We start from the raw sequence: 25,617 nt of genomic DNA, 5'->3' as shown, positions 1-25,617 counted from the left end.
TGTTGGGAACGCAAGATCATTTTTAAATCAGGAACTTGCCACAGCCCCAATTGAAGATTCAAGGTTTTGTCAGTAACGCAAAATCAGTTTTAAATCAGGAACTTGCCATGAGCCCCAATTGAAGATTCAAGGTTTTATCAGTAACGCAAAATCAGTTTTAAATCAGGAACTTGCCATGAGCCCCAATTGAAGATTCAAGGTTTTGTCAGTAAAGCAAGATCAGTTTTAAATCAGGAACTTGCCACGAGCCCCAATTGAAGATTCAAGGTTTTGTCAGTAACGCAAAATCAGTTTTAAATCAGGAACTTGCCACGAGCCTCATTTGAATGTTCAAAGCTTTGTCAGTAACGCAAGATCAGTTTTAAATCAGGAACTCACCACGAGCCCCAATTGAAGATTCAAGGTTTTGTCAGTAATGCAAAATCAGTTTTAAATCAGGAACTCGCCACGAGTCCCAATTGAAAATTCAAAGCTTTGTTGGGAACACAAGATCATTTTTAAATCAGGAACTTGCCACAGCCCCAATTGAAGATTCAAGGTTTTGTCAGTAACGCAAAATCAGTTTTAAATCAGGAACTCACCACGAGCCCCAATTGAAGATTCAAGGTTTTATCAGTAACGCAAAATCAGTTTTAAATCAGGAACTTGCCACGAGCCCCAATTGAAGATTCAAGGTTTTGTCAGTAACGCAAGATCAGTTTTAAATCAGGAACTTGCCACGAGCCCCAATTGAAGATTCAAGGTTTTGTCAGTAACGCAAAATCAGTTTTAAATCAGGAACTTGCCACGAGCCTCATTTGAATATTCAAAGCTTTGTCAGTAACGCAAGATCAGTTTTAAATCAGGAACTCACCACGAGCCCCAATTGAAGATTCAAGGTTTTGTCAGTAATGCAAAATCAGTTTTAAATCAGGAACTCGCCACGAGTCCCAATTGAAAATTCAAAGCTTTGTTGGGAACACAAGATCATTTTTAAATCAGGAACTTGCCACAGCCCCAATTGAAGATTCAAGGTTTTGTCAGTAACGCAAAATCAGTTTTAAATCAGGAACTCACCACGAGCCCCAATTGAAGATTCAAGGTTTTATCAGTAACGCAAAATCAGTTTTAAATCAGGAACTTGCCACGAGCCCCAATTGACGATTCAAGGTTTTGTCAGTAACGCAAAATCAGTTTTAAATCAGGAACTTGCCACGAGCCCCAATTGAAGATTCAAGGTTTTGTCAGTAACGCAAAATCAGTTTTAAATCAGGAACTTGCCACGAGCCTCATTTGAATATTCAAAGCTTTGTGAGTAACGCAAAATCAGTTTTAAATCAGGAACTCACCACGAGTCCCAATTGAAAATTCAAAGCTTTGTTGGGAACGCAAAATCAGTTTTAAATCAGGAACTTGCCACGAGCCCCAATTGAAGATTCAAGGTTTTGTCAGTAATGCAAAATCAGTTTTAAATCAGGAACTCGCCACGAGTCCCAATTGAAAATTCAAAGCTTTGTTGGGAACGCAAGATCAGTTTTAAATCAGGAACTTGCCACGAGCCACAATTGAAGATTCAATGTTTTGTGAGTAACGCAAAATCAGTTTTAAATCAGGAACTTGCCATGAGCCCCAATTGAAGATTCAAGGTTTTGTGAGTAACGCAAAATCAGTTTTAAATCAGGAATTTGCCACGAGCCCAACATACTCTGTGACATAAATACCATGAAGGTTGCTTTGAAAAAAAAAAATCCTCGCTTGCGTAACCCAACCCAACACTGCACATCATCAGCAATTTCAAGCCGGTTTGACAAATCAGTCGAAAGATGAATATGGTATCAGAAGCTTCAAATAAAAATACTTAATCAACCATAAGAAACAAACAGGAGTTTATCCTGATGAAAGTTTGACTGAGTTTTAGATGTTAACGTTTATTGCAACCCCACAAGCTCACTCTGTGGACCCCTGTGGAATCGCTGTGGAGATGTGTGACATTGTATGTAGTGGGGAAATTCTCCTGCTGCTGTATTCACATCAGGGAATCTTAAATAGAATTGACATACATTCATCGAGACCTGGTCATAACATGGGAAAGAGTGCAATTGATTGTGCTAGGCCAACCTATTCTGCCCAAAGTGATGGAACTTTTAGCAATGCGTTCGACTTGATCTACACTTCGACTTCCCATACTCTCGCTTATGACATGGAATCATACAATGCTGACTGTGCTGTATTTACCTGCATGCTCTCCAAGGAAGGTGTCACAGCTCACCTATCTTACAATGGAAGTGTAATAAGAATGTGGATATACAGGGGACTTTAGCGATGAAGGAGGTCTTTTGGTGCTATATCTTCAATGTATCAGCTTACTGACCTCATTTCACCGGTGGAAGGGAGGGGCAGACTGCAGGAAGATTGAGGAGTGTGAGGTGAAGAGTGGGGCAGGCAAAGGGCATCACCAGGTTGTGTATATAAATACATGAGTTGCACTATACTCGACACAGCAGGAAGCAGGACAGGAATTTTAAATATAGCCATGGTGCCGGCAATAGCTCATTCGTCTACTCTTTGCTAGGGACATCTTTAACCTCCACTAACTAATGCTGGCAGATGGGACGCCAAGTTTAACGTCCATCTCAGGGAGGGCACATTGATGAATCCCCCTGCTTGTGAAACACCAGGATGACAGTTTATACATGCATCGGTATTTGAACCTAGGCTACACAGCTCAGAGGAAAGCGTGCATACCTCTAGGAGTCTAGAGTCTAGACCATCCTGACAGACATATGTATAAACGAAAGAAGCACACTGGCCCCCTGTAAAATGACACACTGACGTCATACGTCATGCAGATAAAGCAAGCTAGGAGGTTCAATATATATATTGTCCCGTCTGTAGCTGGTTATCACCAGCCTTGGATGGATAACTCGAACCAACCTTAACTCCCGAGGCGATCTCCCAATTATGGCGGGTATTATGCGCGCAGGCTGAAGAACCAGGAAGCGTTTATCTTCACGAAACACACGGGTTTATTCCGAAACCCAACCAAGGATGAAACAACGAAAATGTAACAATAATTATTTACAGTAAAATGAGGCCATGGAATTAAAATAACGAAAATATAACTTAGTTAAAAATGATAACTTGAGGTACCTGCATACAGCCACAAACACGCACACAGGGTAAAGTAAGAAAATAACAGTTCACTCTCCGGCGCTTATCTGGCCAAAAATTGATCCTGTTTGTAAGGACGGCGGCTGTCGAAGCCCGGGGCCACCCATGCAGGAAGCTCGGCAAAATGGCAACGACATCGAACCCCGAAAGCGCTCGCTATCGAGCTGGTGGCGAGCATGTAGATGGCCCTCGTTCCTTTCTCCTCCGTTTGGGGAAGGACAGCGTGGCCTTCAGCTCCCTGGTGAGCCCAGCAGCCAAAACCTCCTCACGTTCACCTCAGAACAATCAACAAGCTCCTGTCAAAGGACACCAACAAACGGCCGAGCTCCTTCACCAGCAAGAACCAATTGCGCTCTCCCTTCAAAGAACTAATTGCGAAGCTTCTTGTTCGAGCTCTCATCGCGCTCCACCCACGTCATCCGGACGCGTCACTCGGGAGCTTGGCCTGCCATCTCTGTCCCCCTCCCCCCCAATGAACCACTAATAGCCCCACCTCTTCTGAGCAGGTCTTTGGTGTATGTGTCCATGGAGTGTGAATAACTTGGCTGAGTGTGAATAACTTAAACCCTACTACTAATTAACACTGCATCATCCCTCATATGATGACATTTAAACACAACCTTAAGCTATATTTTCCCTATTTATTACATCGAAATGCTCCTACACATCACACGGTCCATACCATTTCTATTCAATCCTACCTTTCTTATGGTATTCTCTTACCTACCCCCATAAACGTAACAATATATATATATGGTCTGGACACACCCGCACACATGCATTATTGGAAATAAAATAATGGAGACACGTAGTAAATGTACAAACAATGAGTGATTGCAATTGAAAGGTGTATTCCATGCATACACAACACATTATTACATGGGATATACAAAAACTCATCTGCCCTTTGCCAGGTGTTATTGATGGTCTTGGTAGGGTGTCACACTCACCCTCCCCACTAGCGAAGCCAGTGAGCGGTGTCGGTTTAGTCGCTGACAACCCAACCATGCTGCAGGTAGCAATGGGTTACATGTCACAAGTGGCAGTCCCAAAAAACTGACGTGATCAAAGGTTTTGAGCCTTCCTTGACTGGGGGGGATGAGGGCTCCCAGGCCCCTTAACCCCCTCAGATCTCGGCCGGTCAATGGTCTGATGAACTTGAATATTTGCACATGCATAGACCATCACGTGATGAACACGATGAAAAGATATTTTTTTCATAATATGTTAATTTGTCTAATTATTGCCGAATTCGTTATGCATTATCCTAATTTTATGCATTTTACACGGAACCCTGCGATTCTTGACATTGGATACATGAGATTGCATGAAAAGTGTACAATATCAAATAACTAGCAAAAGTACCCAGTGTTGCCAGGTAACAATGAGTCGCTTCCTGACGGGAATATGAATGAGGGGGAGGAGAGGTGGAGGGAAGAGGAGGGAGGAGGAGGGGAAGGGAAGGGGGAGGGGGAGGGAGAAAAGGGGAAGGGTGAGGAGAGGGGGAGGGGAAGGGGGAAGGGAAAGGGGGAGAAGAGGGGGAGGGGAAGGAGGAGGGTGGAGGGGAAAGGTGAAGGTGAGGGGGGGGGAGGGGGAGGGAGGGAGAAAGGGGGGAGGGGAGGGAAAAGGGTGAGGGGAGGGTGAGAGAGGAAGAGAAATGGTGAGGAAAGGGGAAGGGAGGGGGAAGGAAAGGCAGTGGAGTGGGTGGGGGAGAGAAATGAGGGAGGAGAGAAGAAGGGAGGATGGAGGGAGAAAGGGGGAGAGGAGGGAGGTGAGGAGGGGTGGGGGAGGACCAGGGAGGAGAGAGAGAGGGAAGGAGGGTGGAGTGAGGAAGCGGGGAGCAGGGGGGAGTGACTATATCAAACAAAAATGTTAGTCAATGAAAAAATAGCTGCATGAAAACAAAAAGGCAGCTCTGTCTACCGTAACACCATGGCTTGCAAAAGCAGCCTGAATAGCGTTCACCAAGTGGTGGTTCATCTCTTTAAGCATATTCAAAAAGGGTGTTATAACACACCCAAACTTCCCCGGCCTTGTGACTAAAAACAAAATGGGAGCTCTGTCTACTGTAACGCCATGGCTTACAAAAGCAGCCTGAATAGCGTTCACCAATCACTAGATATGGTAAATTTTGTCAGATTTCACTCCAGATTTGGACATTATTTAGTTTACAGCATCCAATCCTGATATCCGAATCCAGATTTTGATGATATGCTTCAATTATGTAATGATAGCCGGCGAGGCCAGTGTTGTGAATGAACGCGTACGTATTATGTTGAAAAGCCAGATTTTGCTGGATTCCCTGAGAATTTCGAAGCTTTGACGCACCAAATCGCTCAATGGAGGCCGCCATCTTGCGGATGCGGAAGTATGCATAACAAATTGAAAAAATTTCAATAGGAGTTTGTTTCACCCTTCTTTGTTTGATTCACAATCTTATGCACCTCTAATTTGTAATTAAAATACTTTAAGACCAACCTCGTTCCCGGGGCCCACACGGGCCCTGGTTATCTTCAACGAAAATCGTCACCAATTACCGGAACCAATGAGATTCGAGCATTTAAAAAAATGTTTCAAAAAAGCTTTTTACCACATTTCGGACGCTGAAAACGGCGTCAAATATTCTAAAATTGACGAAGAACTATTTTTTAGAAATCTCGCGGCCGTAGGGCATCGTTTTTCACGGCCGGAAATATCCGAAGTTGAGACGGAATTCACCGAATTAATCAAGAAGGAAATTTTATAAATTTTAATCTCATCCAGAATGCAAATGGTGTCATTTTGACCTAGGTACGGTACCTACTACACCTACCTACTACCAACTACCTAACCTACTGATGCCACAGTGATGGGTAAAATAGTGGCAAGAAGCTTTGGCTTCGCCGGCTCATTGCGGCTTTGCAGTCGGGTACTAGTAATCGATCGTGTTTCCAAGGCAAGGCACGTTTGAGTAGGCTGAAACAAAATGGCGGCTTAAGAACCCAGCGAGGTGCAGTGGGCTGACCAAGATGGTGGGCTGCCATGTTGATAAGCCACCACATCGGTTTTTTTTTCTTCTTATGAGCACCTCGTTAATCATCTTCAAAAAGGGTGTTACAACACATCCAAACACCCAGTTTTCATCCTTGCAATCTGTTGGAGGTCCAGGTGTATGCTTGCAAAGCTTGGGGCTACTATATTTCATGGTTTTGGAGTTATGGAGGAGACAGATGGATGGACGGACAGACAGACGGATGGACGGATGGACGGACACTGCCTTTTATTATTATAGATTAGGTTTCTCAAGTTGAAAATCATAATGTCTACTTATTATTTTGGGTGAATATTTAAATTTGCATAGGTTATGAATATGCAAATAATGTCTATTCATGAATTTGACATTTCTGAACAGAGAAACAGGCCAAAAAATTGAAAATATTGTTTTTGATATGGTCAGTTTGTGGTAAAAAAAAAAAAGGAGTGGAATTTGATATTTTTATGTATTTTATTGTTTTTATTTCTCATGTTTTATTTCTTGTTCCATAATTATTCTGTATGTATGTCTAAACATGCTAAAACACTCAGAATAAATTACAGGCCAATTAATTGACACCATCAGTGTCCGAATGCATGTCACCCTTATTCACATGTGTTTGCTGTCCAAAAACATATGCAAAAATTGCAGTATTTTTTTAGGACATGTGATACCTGAACGGTAAGTCCGATTTGGACGTATGTGGTATCAAAATGTGCGCAAGCCCGAGAGAAAAAATATTCAGAGGAGAATTTGAAACCTCCATCAGTTGTGAAAAAAATTGGGGAAAATGTCGAGGGGGGAGGAGGCTCCCAGGCCTTTCTGCACCCCCAGTGTAGTTAGGGTTGTTTTTTTTATACATGGGCTAAGGTTTGTAATAGAGCTCACACACACACACACACACACACACACACGGACACGGACACGGACATACTGAGGAGACAAACACTTAACACCACCACTGAGCTTGAGGGAAGTGCCGTCACTAACGTCACTAACACTAACCAGTCATAGCAATGGCCCCACTTTTCTCACCGTACTCAGCGTGGCATTTCCTTCTCCTCGTGGATGGCAACGATTTTTTTTTTTTTTGTGTATACAAGATCAAGGCTCGTGTAAGAGCTAACATTAATGACAAAAAAAACAAAAAACAAACGGACACATAAGTCATAATAAAGGGAGTGGGAGACAAGATGAGGAGAGAGGGGGAAGCACACAAGTACAACATTTGAGAGCAGGGACATCGGGAGATCTGTGGGAGGGAGAGGGCTTGGGGGGAGGAGGCGTGGGAAGGGGGGTGGGGTGGGAGAGGTTAAAAAAAAAAAACACATGGACACAGCGAGGACTTCCAGGAAAGAGGTCGGTATTTCAGAAAAGTGGATCTTTGGTGAATTAACAGGGGTAGAAAAGATCAATGTTTTGGATGGGGGAAGATAAGAGATGGTGGTGAACAGCTGTTATAAAGACCTGGAGGGAAGAGTGGGATTGAAGAGAGTGAGGGAGTTTGTTCCAGAGGCAGGAGAAAAGAGGAATGAAAGAGTGAAGGTGAATAGAGAGTCTTGATTTTGGCAGTTTCACCAGAAAATCTTCAGAGATTCTTCTTCAGAGAATTCTTCAGAGAATCTTCAGATTAAATACTTTCCGGGTTTATTTAATGGGTATAATTGAACCGGGTTAAATACTTTCTTCCTCTTATTAATATTTTTCATTGCCTATCTTCTTCTTCTTCTTTTTTCATAAAGCAAAACATTTTCTCTCAATTCCTATTTCTTTATCTTTGGAATGTCCCCATTTCACTTTCTTTTCAATGAATGCTTCTGTACAAGAAAACATTGTCTTTAGACTCCAAAAAGCAGGTAGGAATTGTTAACGCACAAGTACATTTATAACATAACGATTCACCTGATGTGGTATTTTATTGAATATTGGAAAATATGAAAAGTCACCAACCTGTAGGTTTCACCAAAGGATCGAGGTCGTTTGTAGACTTCCTTCTTCTCTTTTTTAGCAGGCAGGGGATTCATTGGTTTATTTTCTTCAATGCTGTCTTTTTCATCCTCTTGCTTCATTTCATTCTCTCTTGAACAGTCGCTCTTTTTTGTAATTGTGGAGTACAAAGGTTGAGGGCTGCTGCCCGTTATCTCCCTCGTGGGTTCCACCTCGCAAGGTATAACTGTGGGCATGGTCTTCTCACTGTTGGTATCCATCTGTGGTATTCGTGTTCGCAAATAATTGGTGGTTGTGATCTGGGGGTAACAAGAATGATCGCACTGTGGTCACAACGTGTGACAAAATCCTGTAACGGGCTGATTGGGAAACGTGCATTTTAAGCAATCTTAAAAGATGAACAGCACGATTGGGAAACACATTGAATGCGCTATTAATTGATAAGCTAGACACCTCTTATCCATGTCATCCTCCCCACGGTTATATCAGAATAAGCTGATTTGTCACACGGTCACGGATTGTTTGATCGCAATATGGGGCCCATCAAAAATTACCTCGTAACACCATATTTTTTTTTTAGTAATCTGCATAACGTAACGCTCGATTACATAACGGAAGGTAAACACTTCATAACATAATGTAACGCTTGATTACCGTGTGTTCTATTGTACTGTACTGTGCGTTCTGACGGGTTTTGTTAACCCTTACTATTATTACCTCCACCACCGAATGTGGATGACCCCTGCCTGTTTGTCACTTGCAAAATTGAAGATTTTTCAAGTATATTGGTTGGTCTTGTGCATTATTCTGTCTGTCTGTTTGTTTGTCTGTTTGTCTGTCTGTCTGTCCGTCTATAATAATAATAATAATAATAACAATGCATTTATTTTATATAGCGCTTTTCAGGAAGCCCAAAGACGCTTTGACAGAGTGCAAAACATAATGCATAGCAAAACATAAAAACAATTGCAAAAACAGAAGAATCAATAGGGAAATATTCAAAGCACAAAGGAGGGAGAAGGAGAGGAGATAGTCAGGGGTTAGATGCTGTGGGTTAAATGTTGAATGCAGTGTTGAACAGGTGGGTCTTGAGTGATGTTTTGAATGTGGTGAGTGAGGAGGAGTCTCTGCTGGTGTGAGGTAGCGAGTTCCAGAGGGTGGGAGCAGCGATGGAGAAGGCCCTGTCCCCCCAGGATCTAAATTTGGTCCGGATGGGGGGGGGGGGGGGGTCAGGAGGTTGGTACCAGCAGAGCGGAGGTTGCGGGTGGGAGTGTGTCTGGAGAGGAGGTCAGCCAGGTAGGATGGGGCCAGGTTATGGAGGGCTTTGTAGGTCAAGAGGAGGATTTTGTACTGGATTCTCTGGGAGATGGGGAGCCAGTGAAGCTTGTAAAGGATGGGGGTGATGTGGTCACGGGTCCGGGAATGGGTGAGTAGACGGGCAGCGGAGTTCTGAATGTATTGGAGTTTATTGGTGATTGTTGAGGGTGAACCAAAAAGGAGGCTATTGCAGTAGTCCAGACGGGAAGTGATGAAGGCGTGGATGAGGGTTTCTGCAGCCACGGAGGAGAGGGATGGACGGAGACGGGCGATGTTTTTCAGGTGAAAGAAGGCTGACTTTGTGATCTGTTTAGTGTATTTGTCGAAGGAGAGGGTTTCGTCAAAGATGATGCCAAGATTCCGGATGAGAGGGGAGGTGGATACTGGGATACCGTCGATGTTGAGGGCAAAGTTATGGGTGGACTTGGTGAGCGTTTTTGGGCCAATGATGATTATTTCAGATTTATCACAGTTTAGTTTGAGGAAGTTGATTTGAAGCCAGGATTTTATTTCAGTGATGCAGTTTGTCAGGATAGAGTAGGTGGCGGTGGAGACGGACTTGGTGGAGATGAAAAGCTGGATGTCATCGGCGAAGCAGTGGAATTGGAGACCATGACGGCGGATTAAGTGACCGAGGGGGGACAGGTAAAGGATGAAGAGGAGGGGGCCAAGAACTGAACCTTGGGGGACACCTTGGGGGAGGGGAGCAGTGGGGGATTTGCAGTTATTGATGGAGATGAACTGGCGTCTGTCAGAGAGGTATGATTTAATCCAAGAGAGGGCAGTGCCGGTAACGTTAAAGGTGGATTCAAGTCGGGTGAGGAGGATGGTGTGATCGATGGTGTCAAAGGCGGCGCTGAGGTCGAGGAGGATGAGAATGTTGAGGTTGCCAGCGTCGGAGGAGAGGAGAAGGTCGTTGGTGATTTTGAGGAGAGCAGTTTCAGTACTGTGGTTGGAGCGGAATCCGGATTGGAATGTTTCATAGAGGTTATTGGCAGAGAGGTGATGTTTGAGTTGAGTGGCTACAGCGCGTTCCAAGTTGAGTGGCAATTTCGAACTGTGAGTACCCGCCATGTGTTTTCGCTGCGCCTCACGCAGCCCCGGTGTGCGCCTCTCAACAAGACAGTTCTTTTACCCATCTCGCCCCATCGCTCGTCCCACCGCTCGCCCCACCCCTCGCCCCACCGCTCGCCCCATCGCTCGCCCCACCGCTCGTCCCACCGCTCGCCCCACAGCTCGCCCCACCGCTCGCCCCACCGCTCGCCCCACAGCTCGCCCCACCGCTCGCCCCACCGCTCGCCCCACCGCTCGCCCCACAGCTCGCCCCACCGCTCGCCCCACAGCTCGCCCCACCGCTCGCCCCACCATTCGCCCCACCACTCGTCCCACCGCTCTATCTGTCTGTCAATCGCGTACAGGTCACAATTTTAATTTGATCTTCATGAAACTTAACCAGATGGTAGAGTTTGTCATAAGGAAGAAGCCTATTGTTTTTGAGGTCAAAGGTCTAAGGTCATGTTGAGGCCAAATTTCTGAAATTGTCATTGCTCATCTGGTTGACTTGAAAATGAAACAGCAATTGCACAGTACCTCACTGAATTGGGAAAACAAATAGTTTAAGGTCAAAGGTCAACTGAAGGTCAAACTTCTAAAACCATCAATTTGCATCTGAAAAATCGTCACTTTTCATCTGATTAACTTGTGAATTAAACAGCAATAACATAGTGCATCACAGAATTGGGAAACCAACTATTTTAAGATCAAAAGGTCAAAGGTCAACTCAAGGTCAAAGGTCACCCCAGATCCTTGGGGATATTTTGGTTTGGCAACCGTGGACCTCGCGCTTCTTTTCGCTGCTAGTTCTGTGGTAATTCCTGATACAAAATGTTCAGGTTTGGCTCCTGGGCGAAAGGCAACATTTTCGGGATCGTCTCCTACAGCACAGAGCAGTAGAATCCTGAACTTCCTTGACCAGATTTGTGGACAGAAACGATGGCATTAGAGAAGAGGTGACGGAGCTTTCTACTCGCTGATTGGACTCCTGTCCAAGACGTCTGGGCGTCGTCACTTCCGGGTCACTCGCCTAGCAGGCTGAGCTGAGTCGGTCGTCCTGTGTATTTGATTGATTCCGTTGGATTTAGCGTGTGCTGTCATGTTGTGCTTTGTGTGAATGACTGTGATGGATCCCTGTTTCGTTTCCTGGCTTCTGGCGGCGTGTCTGCCCGTGAGATTTGCAGTACTTTGGATTTTACTCGCCACCAAGTTGGCAATTTCGAACTGTGAGTACCCGCCATGTGTTTTCGTTGAGCCTCACGCAGCCCCGGTGTGCGCCTCTCAACAAGACAGTTCTTTTACCCGTCTCGCCCCATCGCTCGCCCCATCGCTCGCCCCACCGCTCGTCCCACCGCTCGCCCCACCGCTCGTCCCACCGCTCGTCCCACCGCTCGCCCCACCGCTCGCCCCATCGCTCGCCCCATCGCTCGCCCCACCGCTCGCCCCACCGCTCGCCCCATCGCTCACCCCACCGCTCGCCCCACCGCTCGCCCCACCGCTCGCCCCACCGCTCGCCCCACCGCTCGCCCCACCGCTCGCCCCACCGCTCGCCCCACCGCTCGCCCCACCGCTCGCCCCACCGCTCGTCCCACCGCTCGCCCCACCGCTCGCCCCATCGCTCGCCCCACCGCTCGCCCCACCGCTCGCCCCACCGCTCGCCCCATCGCTCGCCCCACCGCTCGCCCCACCGCTCGACCCACCGCTCGTCCCACCGCTCGCCCCACCGCTCGCCCCATCGCTCGCCCCACCGCTCGCCCCACCGCTCGCTCCACCACTCGACCCACCACTCGACCCACCACTCGACCCACCTCTGCACGCACCGCTGCATGTACTGAGCTCGACTGTCCGCTCTAACTCCTCTGTCCCGAGGCCTATTCGCTACACTCGGCAAAAACTTTTGTCTTTAAACAACACCACTCGATTGACTCCTGGACTCGTCTCGGGCCTTAGAGAACTTGAAATTGGTGTTGGTCTCCCGAGAAAACGCACAAAGCGAGGCGGGAGGAGAAAGCAGAGAAAAATACCGATTGTGATTTCTCTTCGCGCCCAGCGACGGCCCGGCCCACATTTTAATAATTCCTGCGAAAAAGTGTCCCCTGTCAACTTCAATAACCTCATCTATCCCTGTAGAACATACACAGCACCAAAACAACACCGTTCTGACCTGTATCTCGCCTTATTCAACGCTCAGTCTGTAAGTAGTCCTGACAAGCGAACCGAAATTACCTCTTTTATTCAAGATAATGATATTGACGTGCTTTTTCTGACCGAAACTTGGCTCCGACCCAGTGGCGACGAAGCGAGGTGTGCTGATCTCATCCCACCTGGATACATCCTGCAGTCATTTCCTCGCTCCTCTAGGGGTGGGGGCGTGGCTGTTATTTACAGAGACAACTTCTCTCCCTTTGTCTCCTTCACCACGACTTTTTCGTTCGACCATTCATCCTACGAGCTAGCCCATGTCACCTTCACTCTGTCAGAAAACACTCTTCATTTCTTCTGCCTCCACCGACCTCCACCTAACCGGAAAAACAAGCTTACTGACTATGTTCGTGACCCAGCTTCCTAATCTGCTCGACCACTGCAATACTCTTCCTGGTTTCGTCCTGATTCTTGGAGATTTCAACGTCCACTACGACCAACCACAACATCCTCTCACTTCAAAGATCATTGACCTCCTTTCTACTTTTAGTCTGTCTCAGTCTGTCTCCCAACCTACACACGTTAAAGGACACATCCTGGATTGGTTAGTGCACAGATGCGATGATCAGTTGGTGCAGTCCATGTCAGTGACCTGTGCTATCGCCTCGGACCACTTCTGTGTCACCAGCCACCTGAGTATTGCTGTTCCTCGTCTTCAGCCCACCTTCATCACCGCCCGCAACATCCATGCCATCGACCGTTCCGCCTTTAAAGAGGACCTTCACACCCGTCTCTCTGGCCGTTCCTTCGTCACTGCAGAAGACCTCGACTCTTGCCTCCGCACAGCATTGGACTGCCATTCTCCAGCGACACGGCGTACCGTTTCCAGATGCAGGAGTACTCCGTGGTTCAGCGCAGTCAGCGACGAAGTCAGGGCTGCCAAAAAGGAACGACGACGTGCCGAGAGACAGTGGCTGAAGACTGGCATCACAGTCCATAAACAGTTGTATAACATAGCTAAAAGGCTCGTCATAAAAATCATTTTGAAAGCAAAAACATCATATATTTCTGATCGGATTACTAGGAGCTCCTCCTGCAAGCAACTGTTCAGCATTACCACCCGCCTGTTTGCCACCAAAAATAAATCCGTTCTTCCCACTGTGTTTCCTCAAAACGAACTACCCCAACGCTTCCTGCATTTCTTTTACAATAAAATTCAGTCAATAAGAAACAATCTTGACAAGCAGTCACTCCTTTCCTTCGATGATGCTGAACACTGCTTTCACGGATGACCTCTTAGTTCGTTTACTCCTGTTACTGAGGAAATTGTCAAATGTACAATCCTCAAGTCAAACACAAAAACATGTGATCTTGACCCCCTTCCCACCGATTTGTTTATTGAATGTTTGGACACCCTGCTCCCATTTATTACTGCAGTTATCAATGATTCTCTGACTACGGGTTCATTTCCGCTTCTCTTTAAGCAAGCTCTTGTTAAACCACTTCTTAAAAAGCCCACCCTTGACCTTAACGACATGAAAAATTACCGTCCTATCTCCAACCTGTCTTTCCTGTCAAAGATCACAGAAAGAATTGTGCTATCACAGATGAATGACCATCTAGTTTCAAATAATCTTTTCAATTCTCGCCAGTCGGCATATAGACCAGGCCATAGCACCGAGACCGCTCTCTTAAGAATAACCAATGATCTTCTGACCTCTCGTGACTGTGGTAAAGTTTCCGTTCTTGGTCTTTTGGACTTGTCTGCCGCCTTTGACACGATTGACCATAGTGTCTTAATTCGTCGTCTTGAACTCACATTTGGTATAACTGGTACTCCCCGTTCTTGGCTGATGTCCTATCTTACTGATAAAGTGCAAACAGTTGTTGTCAATGGCCAGAAATCAGCCCCTTCTCCGCTTTCCTTTGGCGTTCCCCAGGGCTCAGTCCTGGGACCTATCCTCTTTCTTTTGTACACTCAGCCTCTATTTGATGTTGTTGCCAGACATTCAGTTGATCACCACGCCTTTGCAGACGACAATCAGCTGTACAAACGAAGCACGATTCAACAAATCGTGCCCACTGTTGAAGTGTTAGAAGGCTGTATTGCCGACGTGAAGGCGTGGATGACCCAAAACAAACTTCAGCTGAACGATGCTAAAACAGAGTCTATGATTGTAAGATCGCACAGACGTCCTCTACAATGTTCACTTCCTACCACTATTCATGTTGGTGAAACCGATGTAAACCTTGTTTCGTCGGTCAAGAACCTTGGTGTGGTTTTCGACTGCAACATGACATTTTCCAAGCAAGTACTTCAAACTTGCAAATCAGCATACATTCAGCTGCGAAAGATCGCATCAATTCGCCACTTTCTTACTCCTCAAGCTGCTCTAACTCTGGTCTGTGCCCTTGTCCTCTCAAGGCTAGACTATTGTAATTCTTTGTATGCTGGCTGCCCTCAGTTTCTCTTGGATAAGTTACAAAAGGTTCAAAACTCTGCCGCTCGTCTTGTCTGTAAGGCGAAGAAGTCTGACCATGTTACTCCGCTCCTTGAATCTTTACACTGGCTGCCTGTCTCTGCTCGTGTGCAATACAAAATTTGCGCACTATGTTATAAATCATTGTGTGGAGCGGGACCTCACTATCTCTCCGATTTGCTCACTCTCTATGTACCTCGGCGACGGCTTCGTTCAAGCGACGACTCTATGACCTTGGAGCCGCCGCGCACCAGCACCAAGTCGTTTGGCGAGAAATCCTTTCCTTTGCTGCACCTTTGCTCTGGAATGACTTGCCTTCCTCTGTTCGACATGTCGACTCTCTTCCTGCCTTTAAAACCTCCCTCAAAACCTATCTGTTTCACAAGTCTTTCAAAGTCTAAGTCCTGTTTTCCCTTTGGTTTGAGGTGGGACGGAGATCGAGAGTATGTCTGTGTACGTGTGCGGGGGAGAGAGGGGGAGGAGGGGGCGAGTACACATCTGTGGGTTTTGAATGGGGAGGGAGAGGAATAGGACAAGAGTGAAAGTGTGTCTGTGTGTGTGTATGTTTGTGTATGTGTGTGTGCGTTCGCATGATAATGTAAAGCGCCACGAGGATCGTTAACTCTGCTTGATGGGGCTATACATACAGTGCGTATCAAAAAAAAGGTAATCCGAATTCAAGGGGTTAATATGCAAAGGTTATTTATTTTGACAATTTACATGTGGTTTACAAATTAAGAGGAGATCCTCAGCTTTCCATTGATACCTTCAATGCATCATTGCTTCACACATGACCGAGTACATGTTCCTTGAAAATGACAAGTTCAAATCGCATTTTTATAAGTTTGGCTAATCGATGCAAGTCAGGAAAATTAGTGCAAAATGAACGTCAGATGTGAACTTTTCTCAGGAATGATTGGCCTTTATGCACCCACACCTTCAACATGTCCACCTCCCCTTTCAACACAAAGCTCACAGCGGCGGAGCATGCCCTGAACTTCTCGTCTCACCATAGCTGGGTCATTGCGCAAAGCATCAACTTCATGTCGAATACGGCCCTGCAATTCGTCGAGATCACGGGGAGGAGTTACGAACACCTTGTTCTTTAAATGTCCCCAAAGGAAATAATCACATGGTGTGAGGTCAGGTGATCTTGGCGGACATTCCACTGCATGGTTGAGGGCGATGACTCGGTCTTCAAAGAGTTCCTTCAGTCGATCTCGAACAGCGATAAGACGATGTGCTGGGGCGCCGTCTTGGGCCCACCAGAGATATCTGAAGACACCACAAACCTGTCGCTCAAAGTTCTCCTCCAGCTGCGGTAAAACTTCATCATTGATCATCTGCAGATACCTGTTACCATTGACATTCCTTTGAAAGAAAAATGGTCCGATCACCTGACCACTTCCACAAAGTCCCAACCAAACAGTCCACTTGTCGATTCATGTTGGTGTCAAAATTAAATTCCGGGGGTTGTCCTGTCGGTGCATATTCAAGAACATTATGGGTACTGACCTTGCCGTCCATGGTGAAAGCAGCTTCGTCACCGATAACGAGATACTGCAGGAAATTGACATCTGCTTCACAACGTGCTATCAACCATCTGGCAAGCACCAGCCTCCTGGCAAAATCCCCTGGCGTAAGTTTATGCCGGATATGAATCCGATATGGATGTTGGTGGAGGTCCAGTCTTGTGATTCGGTTGAATGTTGCCAAAGGCAATCCTGTCCCATTTCGTTTTGGGCTGGTATCCCTAGGATGCTCCAAAACTTGCTGCCTTACTGCTGCAATGTTCATTTCCGATCGCCCAGTGCACCTCCTACCAGAATTCTCCTTGTTGCGGTTGAGGCCAGTGCCATGCTCTTGGTATTTTCTAACATTCGCCCAGATGGTTTTGGCTGCTGGAGGCTCCCGTTCTGGGAAACGTTCCCTGAACGCATCACGAGTTCGATGCAAACTTCCAGTTTGGTGCAAGGTTGTAACCACGAAGGTCCGCTGTTCAGTCGTAAGTTGAACCATCTTTTCAATGACTCAGACCGTCTCTAAACCCATACACTGTAGGTCCATCTTAAATACGCATCTTAAACAAAGGATGATGCAACCGGCAATTACCAGACCAGCTTAACAATTTTACATAATCAACTTGGCAGTCAACAAGTAATGCGTCCATTTCAAACTGTCTTGTATCGATTAGCCAAACTTGTAAAAATGTGATTTGAACTTGTCATTTTCAATGAACATGTACTCGGTCATGTGTGACAGCAATGATGCATGAAAGGCATCAATGGAAAGCTGAGGATCTCCTCATAATTAGTAAACCACATGTAAATTGTCAAACTAAATAACCTTTGCATATTAACCCCTTGAATTCGGATTACCTTTTTTTTGATACGCACTATATAAGACTCCTTTATTATTATTATTATTATTAAGGTCAAACTTCTAAAATCATCAATTTTCATCTGATTAACTTGAAAATTAAACAGCAATTACATAGTGCATCACTGTATTGCAAAAGCAACTATTTTGAGGTCAAAGGTCAAGTCAAGGTCAAACTTCTGATGTTATCCATTTTCATCTGAAAAATCATCAATTTTAATCCGATTGACCTGAGCTTTGATTAAGATCGTCAATTTTAATCTTAATGAAATGGACAATTTGATGTATCCATGGCAACATTTCTATTTTGGGGAGGGGTGGATTTTGCATGTATCCTGCTCTGCATGACGTCTATCTCGTTATTTTTGGTTGTCTGGTAAAGCCAAAATTGATAGAAACTTCCATGCATGGCGGTTTTGTTGCTCAACCCTTAAAAAACCTCGTTCAACAATGAAAATTTAGTTCATAATGCCTTGTGCCAGCACAAATCATCTTTGGGTTTGTTGTAGAAGGCATTTGATACTTTCATCATGAGTAACTTCACAGAAAGCAGTCTATGCAACACCACTTTGTGGTTAGTTTGATATCTGGAAACCACAAAAGTAATAATTTAACATCACAAATCTGGAGAGAATGCAACATATCAAAATGTCAGTTAATGTGTGATATCGATATTGGAAGCCAAGATTGGTGGCTCACCAACCACAGTGCAAATGTATAAGGCTAACTATGTCTGTTGTAGGTTTTCAACATATGACTTACCGGGCTTTGTAATGGGAGTGCATTTTTCAATGATTCAAACCACTGTTCAGCATCAACCCTGGAAGTGAAAAAACGAATGCCCAAAGATGAATATTAATACTGTGATCAACGATGAGAATTCATTCACAACATAACTGTTACTACTACTATGACTACTGCTACTGCTACCCTAATGGCCCCAAATGTTGCCAATCATTGAGGTAGGCAAATAAATGATTCTGGCCTAAATTTTTAGCAAACCGGCTGAGGTTTCATTGAAGGTGAAAGGAATTTGTAAATGGTTCAGGGTGCCTTCGATAAATTAACTCACTTATTATTCTCTAAAGACATTAGAAGTAGAGTACAAACTTTTCTGAAGCGAAGAGGCGTCCCCGGTAGTTGTTTCAGACGCTAGTTATATGTATTAGAAGGAAAAAGAAATAATGGGGAAATAAAGCAGGAAAAAAGTAAAATTACCCTTCATCTGCTACCAGGAAATAGTCGCGATCCGCAGCTTTCAGCAGGATGGTGTTTGGTGCGACTGGGCCCCACAATCTCTGCACAGTTTCCCACTTTCCATGGTCCTTTGGGTTTTTACAGACCTCATGTACACTGCCAACGACAGATTATCGCACATGATGCAAATAAAATCAAACTTGGTCAACATTCGGAGCCTCTATTCAAATCCAGGTACAAGAAAGAGCCACATACATTTCCTGCGCATAATCAAAATAAATGACGATGTGAAGGTGAAAACGTAAGACCTTGTTAAAAACTACGAGGGCGTGCTGAAAAGTAATGCCTCCGATCCTTTTTATTCAAAACTGGTAAAGATATTTGCATAAATGATAGTAAAGACCGACCTGTGAGACACCAGGATGACAGTTTGGAGGTGGGCGGAGATTTGACCCCAGGGTAGACAAGACAGGTAGACAGGTAGACAGGTAGACAGGGTAGAGAGGGTAGAGGTGAGTGTGCATTCATGACTCTGGGCTACCCTGTCAGCCAAACTGTCGTATTTTTTGAAGATTTACAACACCAACTCTTACTCGACATTTAATGAGTGCTTGTTGTCATATCTCTTGTTTCAAGGTTGTAACTCATTTTGCTCTTATCCTTCATTTTGTAATTTTGTACTTTTGTTTCCTTTGTTTCAGCACTGCTTCATTCGGCTAAATAAAGGCATGCTTCCGATCTAAGGCTTGAAGCACGTTCAAGATGTCAACCAAGGCTCACTCCATGTTTGGTGCACTTCACAAACCATACTTATTTCACCAAGAGATTTGAATTTATTATTTTTAAACGAAATTGTCCGCATTGCAGGAATAGAAAGACGTTCTGGGGGCGGGTGAGGGGGGAGGAGGATAGGTTGATTTAAACCTGGTCATTGCGATGCAACCAAGAGGGGTGAGTTTCTTGTCATCTTCATAATAAGATAGTTGTGGTCTTCCAGTTGAATACTGAAGCACCATGAATCTGCGTTTCCAGCTTTGCTGAATGAACAATAAAAAAAAGAAATGTTAAACATCAATTTAACAGTTTGTTCTTCTTTCATACAAAGTAAAATACAGTACTACGTTTTGTGTTTCTGCATTTGTATTTATATATACAGTCACGTGAAAAAGTAAGTACACCCCATGTAAAGTTTTGACGTTTTCAACATATTTCAACATACAGCTATTTGATCTTCATTTCTACAATATTGATAGATAAAGGTGATATAATATAACAAATATCATGAAACATTTACATTTTGTAGTCCATTGTATAATTTAAATAAACATAAATGCAAATTTCGCATGTGGAAAAAGTAAGTACACCCCTACATTTATCACGACTTCAAATACCTAAAATTAGAATCAGGTGCACCAGCTCAGGTGCAAATGATTAGAACATCGTTAGACAGGATCTTGGAGGAACCTGCCTTATTTAAACCTCAGACATTTAGTTTGGTTTGCTCTTTGTTGTTGAAGTGTGCGGCGTCACCACGCCTAGATCAAAAGAGCTCTCTGAGGCCTGCTGAAAGAAGGTTATAGATGCCTACTCGTCTGGGAAGGGATTTAAAAAGATCTCCAAACAATTTGAAATCAATCATTCGACTGTCCGGAAGATCATCTACAAGTGGAGAAGATTCCAAACAACTGCCAACTTGTTCAGGCCAGGCCGCCCCAGCAAGTTCAACCCGAGATTAGACCGCAAGATGCTGAAAGAAGTCTCTAAGAACCCCAGAATGTCATAACGGGACCTACAGGTAGCTCTTGCCACTGTTGATGTCAAAGTGCACGCGTCTACCATTAGAAAGAGGCTGCACACATTTGATCTACATGGGAGGTGCGCCAGGAGGAAACCTTTGCTGTCCAGAAAGAACATCAGGGCAAGACTAAAGTTTGCCAATGAACACCTCGGCAAAGACCCTTACTTCTGGAACAATGTGCTCTGGACAGATGAGTCAAAGGTAGAGCTATTTGGCCACAGTACCAGAAGAGATGTTTGGCGAAAACCAAAGACAGCATTTGACCACAAGAACCTGATACCAACTGTAAAGCATGGTGGTGGAAATATTATGGTTTGGGGCAGCTTTGCTGCATCAGGGCCTGGGCAGCTCACCATCATAGAATCCATCATAGAATGAATTCTTCATTGTACCAGAGGGTGCTTGAGGATAATGTGAGGCCATCTGTCGGAAAGTTGAAGCTCAACCGAAGGTGGACCTTTCAACATGACAATGACCCTAAACATACCAGTAAATCCACCAAGGAATGGCTGAAAAGAAAGTAATGGAGGGTTCTGGAATGGCGAAGTCAAAGCCCGGATCTAAATCCCATCTAAATGTTGTGGGGGGATTTGAAGCGAGCTGTGCATGCAAGAAACCCCTCAAACATCGCACAGCTGAAAGAATTCTGCATGGAGGAATGGGCAAAAATTTCTCCCAGTCGATGTCAGAGACTGGTAGACAGTTATAAGAAACGCCGACTTGAGGTTGTTTCTGCCAAAGGGGGCAACACCACCTATTAGAGCCAAGGGTGCACTTACTTTTTCCACATGCAAAATTTGCATTTATGTTTATTTAAATTATACAATGGACTACAAAATGTAAATGTTTCATGATATTTGTTATATTATATCACCTTTGTCTATCAATATTGTTGAAATGAAGATCAAATAGCTGTATGTTGAAATATGTTGAAAAAGTCAAACTTTTACATGGGGTGTACTTACTTTTTCACGTGACTGTATATATATGTGTGTGTGTGTGTGTGTGTGTGTGTGTGTGTGTGTGTGTGTGTGTGTGTGTGTGTGTGACACGCTCTCTGGCAAAAGCAGACACTTGGGGGCATTTCTCTTAGCGAGACAAAGCCGAAGAGATTCAAAATATGACCACAGGGACCAAATTGGGATTTTTATATGGATAGAAAGAGTAACTTTCAGAATCATTGGAATCTCCTGCGATGAAGCTAACTCTGAGGGTCTTTCACTCACTCACCGCAGGCAGGTTGGTGGTCTTTCTGTCTTCTATCGACTCCTATCCGGCCTAGCTCCCCCAGCTCTATCTGTGCTCTGTCCCCCAAATATTCCTACAGATCGCACAAGATCTGCCAGCCACCCTCTTCTGGTGAAATTGCCAAAATCAAGACTCTCTGCTCACCTTCACTTCTTCATTCCTCTATACTCCCACCTCTGGAACAAACTCCCTCACTCTCTTCAATCCCACTCCTCCCTCCAGGTCTTTAAAACAGCTGTTCACCACCATCTGTTAGCTTCCCCCATCTGTTAGCTTCCCCCATCCAAAACCTTGATCTCTTCTACCCCCGTTAATTCACCCAAAATCCACTTTTTTTTTTTTCCTGAAATACCGACTTTTTACTTTCCTGAAAGTTCCAGCAGTGTCCATGTGTTTTATACTTTATTCCCATGCCTCCTTCCCCCAAGCCCTCTCCCTCCCACAGATCTTCCGTTGTCCCTGTTCTCTGCTGTTGTACCTGTGTGCTTCCCTCTCTGTCTCTCCCCATCTTGTCTCCGGCTTCCTTTTTTGTATGTTTTGTGTGTCCGTTTGTTGTTTTTTTGTGATTGATGTTTGCTCTTACACGAGCCTCGATCTTGTATACAAAAAATATATATATATAATAATTTTTCCTTATGGTGAGAGATGGAGTCGGCATTGTCAGGAGGAAGAGGTGTCGAGAGACTGGCAGATGGTTTCTGTACAGTATCTAGTTTCCACATTCCTTATGCTTGGAAATGTCAACACAGGGATGATTAGAATCAAGTTTACATAATCTTCACTGTACTATGAGCCCTTCATGCCGAGCCAGATTACCTTTAGTTGGAAATGAATTTTAGTTGGAGGTGGAGACTTGTAGAAAAACCCTTGCAGGTATAAATTGCCATCTGCCATGTTTCTTCGACTCTTCACTGAGGCAGGGGCAATTCACGAGCTGAAAAGTACAAAATGCATGTCTGTGTCCAGTCATTATGCAAAATACATTTGGCAAGCACGTTTATCATAATCGTGTCTCGAAATTAGCCTCATGATTTAAAATGTCAACCAGCCAATTATTCAGATGAAGATGCAGAAACATTCCGACGTGTGGTCGTCCAAGATGGCGGAAGCAAAATCATGTAACTGCACTCTTTTAGCTCCTCCAGAACCCTTACATTAGTCATGTTGCACTTCTCATTAGAGTTGTTAACGCGAATCGGTAACTTGGACTCGAGTGTGACTTGAGTTGCTTTTTTGGGACTTGGCGACTTGACTTGGACTTGGAAATAATGAATTGGTCACTTGGCTTGAGACTTAGTGTCATGTGTGAAGGTGCAAATATTCCCCATTTTATCCGGACACCGTTACCGTGAGTTTATTTCCGTTTCCGGGTGTTACGGCTCAGCTCGGATGGCTGGGGGTGAATCGGGCCTGCATCTGCAGAGTAAATAAACGTGTGCTACATTCGATCGTAGTCTGTCGAGATACCTGACATGGCGACGAGGATAAACATCGAGACCATGACTTCTTTCGGCCATGTCGATGAATTCGACCCTCATGAGGGAGATTTTTGACACGTATTCTGAGCGGTTGTCTTTCTACTTTGAGGTGAACGACATCGCGACGGAAGCCCGAATGAAGGCCGTCTTCCTGTCCGTTTGTGGGGGAGAGACGTTCACACTCGTTAAAAACCTGATTCGTTCTCGGACAACCCAGAAGCTCACGTTTGCAGAGCTCAAGGCCGCTTTGAAGGAACATTGTAATCCATTTAATTCAGTCATCCTGTGTCGGTTTAATTTTTACATGTGCAGACAGCAGCAAGGTCAGTCGATCGTAGACTTAATTGCACACCTCAAAAAACTGTCACATCTGTGTGAGTTTGGGGACACGATTGACGACATGCTCCGTGATTTGCTGGTGGTTGGCATGTCCGATGACCGCACTCGTAGACGCCTGCTTGCTGAGAGAAGACTGACTTTCCAAAATGCCAGAGACACCGCCATTTCCATGGAAAATGCTGAATGCAACGCTACAAGCATCGGTTCCACTCGCTCATCTGGTACCAGCCCTTCTGTGAATCGGTTGGATCATGATCAGGCAAAACGTTGGAACAAGTCTCCTCGTCAGAAGCCAGTGTGGTCTCAAACCCACAACAAATGTTTTCGGTGCAACAGAAAGCACCCTCCGGAGACGTGTCGGTTCAAAGATGCAACCTGCCATTTCTATTGCTCCAGCTTGCATCACTCGCAAATCGGGAAAAGAGAAAGCTGCTGACAAGAAGATTCATCAGCTTATCAGTTCAGAGGAACCTGAGCTTGACCAGGTGAGCTCTGTTTCTGACATCTCAGAATCGTGTGACCTGTTTCATATTGATTCTCGCCATAAGAAGAGGGTCCCTCTTCTTGCCACTGTTGTCGTCAACAATCGACCATTGCAAATGGAGGTCGACACTGGTGTGGCTGTCTCACTCATCAGCCATGCTGTTTTCACAAACCTGTGGAGTGATGCTTCGACCCCACCTGAAACGTAAAACCTATGGACTCTCCACCTTTACAGGTGAGAACATTGTTCCCTGCGGTACATGAGACGTCGTGGTGGGCTACAATAACCGCGAGTGTCACCTACCCCTGATCGTCATTCCTGGAAAGGGCCCTTCCTTACTTGGCAGGAACTGGTTGAGCATATAAAAGCATATTCAACGGAAGTGGAAAAGCATTCATCAACTCCAGGCAGCCAACGTTTCTGCTACCTCAGCATACACACTCAAAAATGTGCTGGATACGTACCCGGATGTCTTCAAGGATGAGCTTGGAACCTTTAAAGGACATATGGCTAAACTCATTGTTGACCGGGATGCCAATCCTATATTTTGCAGAGCTCGCCCAGTCCCTTTTACCCTGCGGGAGCAGATTGACGAGGAACTAGATTATCTTGAAAATCTGTGGATCATCGAGCAAATTCAGTATGCCGAATGGGCGGCGCCCATCGTTCCGGTCATAAAATCGGACCAGTCCATCCGCATATGTGGAGATTATAAAATGATCGTGAACAAGTGTTCTTCATTGGATAAATATCCAATCCCGAGGATCGAAGACCTCCACAGTCGTCTCACAGGAGCTAAGACTTTTACAAAACTCGATCTCAAATCCGCCTATCTACAGCTCCGCTTGGACGAGAATTCGAAACAGTATCTTACCATCAACACGCATCGTGGGTTGTACAGGTACTACCGACTCAGTTTTGGAGTGAAATCTGCACCTGATATTTATCAACGTGTCATTGACAGTTTGTTTGCCGCCGAACGCAACGTCGTTTGTTTCCAGGATGATATTCTGGTTACTGGTCGTACGGATGCTGAACATCTACAAAACTTGGATAGAGTTCTGAAGAAGATTTCGGACTCCGGCCTACGTTTGCGTCGAGGCAAGTGCAAGTTTATGGTGCCATTGGTCATGTACCTGGGTCATACGATTGATGCCGAGGGTCTACACCTGACAGATGAGAAAGTCCGAGCTATCAAGGATGCTCCTGCTCCACGAGACGTAACCGAATTGAAGTCATACCTCGGTTTGCTTCAGTTCTATGGTCGTTACATCCCGAATGAAACCGACGTTTTGGGCCCCCTTTATCATCTTTTGAGGAAAGGAGTCTCCTGTAGCTGGGGGTCCACTAAACAATCAGCATTCCAGACCTCCAAGGATCTGCTCAAATCGTCCAATGTTCTCGTTCATTTTGATCCAGAGAAGGATCTTGTGCTGACATGCGATGCCTGTTGGTATGGAGTGGGGAGTGTATTATCACATGTGATGCCTGATGGTACAGAAAGACCGGTTGCATTTGCATCCAGAACGTTGTCCCCGGCAGAGAAGAACTATTCCAAACTTGACAAGGAAGGATTGGGAATCGTTTTCGGC

General features: G+C 45.1%; 1 protein-coding gene across 1 annotated transcript in view; it reads right to left on the bottom strand.

The window, feature by feature from the left end:
* Positions 1–25,617, bottom strand: part of PLEKHS1 (pleckstrin homology domain containing S1) — a 64,254-nt gene that overhangs the window by 24,007 nt on the left and 14,630 nt on the right. Inside the window, exons 2-6 of the mRNA XM_068109797.2 lie at positions 22,541–22,658; positions 19,603–19,715; positions 18,700–18,834; positions 18,244–18,301; positions 8,114–8,409 (exon numbers count right to left, since the gene is read on the bottom strand). Coding sequence (XP_067965898.2) covers positions 8,114–8,409; positions 18,244–18,301; positions 18,700–18,834; positions 19,603–19,715; positions 22,541–22,618 — 680 coding nt within the window. The 5' untranslated portion in view covers positions 22,619–22,658. The remainder of the gene's footprint in view (positions 1–8,113; positions 8,410–18,243; positions 18,302–18,699; positions 18,835–19,602; positions 19,716–22,540; positions 22,659–25,617) is intronic.

The sequence above is a fragment of the Myxine glutinosa genome, chromosome 3, assembly GCF_964187855.1.
Source record: "Myxine glutinosa chromosome 3, kmMyxGlut1.1, whole genome shotgun sequence".
Classification (NCBI taxonomy): Eukaryota; Metazoa; Chordata; class Myxini; order Myxiniformes; family Myxinidae; genus Myxine; species Myxine glutinosa.
This window is presented reverse-complemented; position numbering and strand designations above follow the sequence as displayed.